General features: G+C 27.2%; 1 protein-coding gene across 1 annotated transcript; it reads right to left on the minus strand.

Annotated features, from left to right (window-relative positions):
- Positions 1–567: 567 nt before the first annotated feature.
- LOC101249561 (uncharacterized) lies at positions 568–1,353 on the minus strand. The gene is made up of 2 exons (XM_004242736.5): positions 1,194–1,353; positions 568–845 (listed from the first exon to the last, which is right to left on the minus strand). The coding sequence occupies exons 1-2, from the start codon at positions 1,351–1,353 to the stop codon at positions 568–570; spliced, it is 438 nt and encodes a 145-aa protein (XP_004242784.2).
- Positions 1,354–5,036: the final 3,683 nt, after the last annotated feature.

The raw sequence follows: 5,036 nt of genomic DNA on the forward strand, positions 1-5,036 counted from the left end.
CTAATTCTATATTAGTATATTTAATAATATTTTTTTTTCCATTTGAAGCAGCTTTGATATACAATGAAAATGAGTCAACCCACTTGAATTGACTCAAACTTAGTCATAAAATCACATCCTTCATGTATTCAAAAATCACCTTCCATACAAATTAAAATACATGTACATATTTCTACCTTTTACAATTTTTCCTTTAAATACACATAATAAAATTACACAAATTCCTTAAATTAAAAGGAAAAAAAAATCCTAATTAAAACTACTCTCCACATGATGAGCACATGGACAACTCCTGCTCCTTTTTTCTTTAAAAAAAAAAAGCTATTTACGTTTTCATCGTGATTCGAGCATATCAATCATGAAATACACATGATCTCTTCACCTTTAATTAAAGGATCATGAATTTACATCTTAAAATAGAGAATCTTTTTTTCTAAAAAGCAGGTCCTCCTAAACTGATCATATACGACGCAAATTTTCAGAAAATCAAACGATTAAAAGAAAGTATGACTAAGTAATTTATACATAAATTAATTTGAATAATAATCGCGATACCCAAATGGATGGTTAATAGGAATAAGTGACCCGGTTGATGACCCGACCCTTGAGCATAGCATTGTAGAGGGCGGCCCGATTAGCGGGCATTTCTTCCACTTTCGCCCTCGTGTTTAATTCGTTTGAATTCGATTTTGAAAAAGCAGAGAAGACTTCGTTTTTATTTTCACGACGAAAATTATTATTATTAAAATGACGAAGCTTTCTATATTCTTCACTATTCCCACTTGGCTCCACCACATCTTCTGCAAATTTCACCCTTTTCTTCTTCTTCTCCTTCTTCTTTCTATCTAAAAAAATAAAAAATAAATTTAAAAAAAAAAATTATTAACATAAAAAATTACTACATATATTAATATATTTTAATCCCTTATAACAATTATCTCTCTCCTATCATTTCATATGACAATATTTAATTACACAAAAATTAATTTTACATAAATTGAAATCATTTTTGAAATTTGTGATTTTAAATATAATTTTCTACGATCATCAAAGTATTTTATACGGTATAAAATTAAGAAAAGAAAAAATCAATCACCCCCAATCCTCATTATTGACAAGACACATGACCTTGTGCTAAAGTTGTACATAACTTTGACATAACGAAACAGACTAAAAAGAAAAGCGTGTCATACCTGTAGATATGCAGGATCGAGGAGGGATATTCGAAATTGAATTGAAGGAGAATTCTTGAGTTTTTTGAAGACGAAAAGTGGCTAAAAGGATCATAGTGCCAGCAGATACAGCCATGGCTGTGGCAAATACAACACCTTGAGAAGTCAACAAAGAAGACATAATTGAAAAAGAAAAATTTTTGAAATTGAAGAAATAATGGTGAGGACTTTGTTGGAGTTATAAGTAAGAAGGATTAATCAAAGAAGACAATATATATATATATATATATATATAAATAGTATAAAGTTTGTGGAATTTTTTTATTTTTTTTGAATTTATTAATCTTCTAGATGAAATAAAGTAATGAGGAGGAAGGGTTCAATTATTATTGGTTTAAATTAATTGTTTTGTTGGTTAGACTTTAAGAAAAAATAAAATAAAATGTGGAAGTGAATTTGATGGTGTGGCAAAAAAAAGGATAAATGGAAATGAATATGTCAGCATAAATTTAAAGGCTTTTGGTTAGAAAGAGAGGGTACTAGACACTACCAAAAAATATTAATATTATTTTTCCACCTTTAAATATTTAAATACGTATATTTTGATTGAATCGATGAGAAAAGAAAAGTTAACGAAAAAAAATAGATTTTTTTATTGTTTCAATGAAAATTTATTTCCTCATGCATATTTTATAGAACGTTTTTACTGATTTGTGGTGAGAAAAACTTTAGTTTCTAATAATAGATTTACTATTTTATAAAAAAAAAAATTATATTTTCTTTTACTATATATATAAATTATGAATTATTTAATTTAGCTCATAAAAAATAGAGTCCACCCATAAGGGGTAGGCTAAAACCCAACGATTTTAGTAATTACTATAACCCAAGCAAAAAATTAATTTGATTAGATAATTTCCCCTTTTTTTCTTAAATATTTGTAAAGATAGATAAAATATTATTTGTTAAATTATGATGAACAATATTTAAAAACTAAAAAGTTTATAATATTTAATAAAATAAGTAAAATATTCTTTATTTGATCGTGCACATCACGGCAATACCACGTTTAAAACTACAGTGTGAACTCCGATGTCAATTCCTTGCTAACCAAACAGTTACGTATTTGACCGATCGAAGGAATTATGAATTTATATGAATATTAAAAAAATATTTTTATATATAAAATAAATATTTTAATATTATAAGTATATAATTTGAATTAAAATTATTGGATTCTGTTAACCAGAATTGTAAAGATTAGTTCCACCTCTCCAAAGTCTGAAATAACAATGGTCACATAACCAAGTAAGAAAATATGAAGTAAACTTCAAATTAAAGCTGTCAAAATGGATCGGTTCAGCTCATCCGACTCAATCCTTGCGGGTCAAGAAATTTGAAATGTTAGGGCAGGCGGGCCCTTCATTTGGAAGGGCTTGAAAATGCTCAACCCAAACCCTATCCTAGAAGGGTCGAAGGATGGGGCGGACTAACTTTTTTTTTTCAAACTTAAAATTCTATAACATCAAGAAAATGAAAAGATTTTTGAATCAAATATGACAAAAAACGATGTTGTTTTATAATAGCAAAAATCTAGTGCTGTTAGCATGTATTTCGCACACCGATACGCGATCAAGATAAGAGAATGACAAGTAGGATGAGAGGGAGGCGATCGAGGACGTGATATTTGTCTATGTATCCTAGTTACATGCGAAATTACTTGGATACAGTTTACCTAGAACAAATTAACCTAATTTTAAGTCCATATATTTCTAGATACATATATTTGGACGTACCAAAATTTGGTAAGATTTATAATATAACATACTGTGTATTTAAGTAATTAGATTATATATTAGTGAGATTATTGTATGCTACCTTTAATTAAAGGTTTTGGCCCATGACCGACCCGATCCGATCCAAATCAAACTTCAAAGGCCAAAAGCTTATATGAGCCAGACTTATAAATCCTAATTTTAAATAGACTTAAAAAATTATATCTTAACTTAATCCTACTAACAAATTAGATTAAACCGACATCATGAATTAAGCCCATTTTGATGGCTATAGTCCAAATATTCATACATGCTAATAGTGATTCTTGAAATTGACTTATATTTAAAGTTTGATTTAATTGAAAAAAGTGAAAGAAAAAAGAGAGCTTATAGTAAATGAGAAATAATTCTACTTAATTAACTAATCCATTTGGCAAGTAAACTTTATAATTCTTGAGAAGGTGCTGTGAAGTTTCCTTTCATATATTTTATATTTTATTTTCCACGTTCACCCCTTTTTATAAAAGGAAAAAAAAAAATTGGAAAAAATCGTATCTAGATTTGAGCAAGTCATATTTTTATTCTCCCTTTAGACGTGGTGTTTATTTAATTGTTTTTATTTTTTGGTAATAATTATAGACTTTATTTTTCCATGTGTTCCTATAACAAATTTCTACAATGACATGCCAAATTCAATAATCATTCTTTTATTAGTGAACTAGAAAACTAATTTTTTTTTTTCTTGTGATTGATTAGAAAGAGGAGGCACATTTAAGTAGAGATCTTGGTTCATATCTTTTCAAAATAATTCTCGACGTATAATTTAGATATATCTAGATACATGTATTTTAGAATATTTGATCAAAATTAGATGTGATCTGTTCGAATACATTCTGTTATAGTGGATTTATCTGTATGTGAGATACATAACAAATTTCGCTTGTATCCTCACCTCTCTCCCGTCTCGCTTGTCGCTCTCCTATGTAACTAATATCCATGTACATGTGAATCATACCAGATACATAAATATACTTATATTTAGTATGATTTGCATGTATCTGCGATAAACAACGAATCTCGCTCGCTTCTCTCTCTATTTTAGCGTATCTGGTAGCAAAATCACATGTATCTTAATGTATGATCTTCCTCGGTATATAAAAAAAAAAAAATTAGTGATAAGATGCTTACTATTTAAATACATAGATATAATAGTATGTGATTGTGGAGTATGTCAAATTATGTAATTTTTCCTTTAAATTAAGATAAATTCTTCTTCTTAAGAAATGAGAAACATATACTTATTTTTCCTCCTAAAATATATTGATTACAATTTACACATGCATTGACTTTAATGTTAGTCTCATTCCACTATAATAAAAATAATTTTCAACAACATTAAATATTGAAATTAATAAAGAGTATTAAGGTCTTTACCAGCATTAGTTAAGTGTTATTAGAATCAATTTCGCTAAGAACTTTAGGAACACATACAAAGAGTATCAATTGTCGCTAAAAATACATATTTAACGGCAATTAAGAAATAATTACTGCTAATGATCATTTTAGTTATAGTGTTCTCATAACCATATGGTTACTTACATTACCTTGGAAACCAATTGGAAACTCACAGTATTATACTATTGATATATTACTCGATTCATGTTGAAGTTACATTCCATTAAAAAAATTATTATAATTAAATGTCTATTTGACTAGTTTAATCTTATTAATGATGCTTTAATTTGGAGTTTGGACTCGGAAGTTGATAACTACTACTAATACTACTGTTTCTATAGTTATTTAATACGAAATATAATTTGAGAAAAAAGAATAAAACTCTTTTGATTCATGATTAAGCAATTAAAATGAAATATCTTTTTTGATTATATTTATAGAAGTCAATTTAAAAGAAATTGAAAGAATAATTAATGTTTATCTCAATAAATAATCTTAATCTTAATATAATATAAAGGAGAATCAAAGATAAGGTGATGTGGTATCTCTCTATATCTCCACGTGTGTTTATCTTTTTTCTCATTTTCTTGTTTTTTTTTCTTATTCAAATTAATTATTTATTACAACATTATTT

Source organism: Solanum lycopersicum, chromosome 7 (assembly GCF_036512215.1).
Source record: "Solanum lycopersicum chromosome 7, SLM_r2.1".
Classification (NCBI taxonomy): Eukaryota; Viridiplantae; Streptophyta; class Magnoliopsida; order Solanales; family Solanaceae; genus Solanum; species Solanum lycopersicum.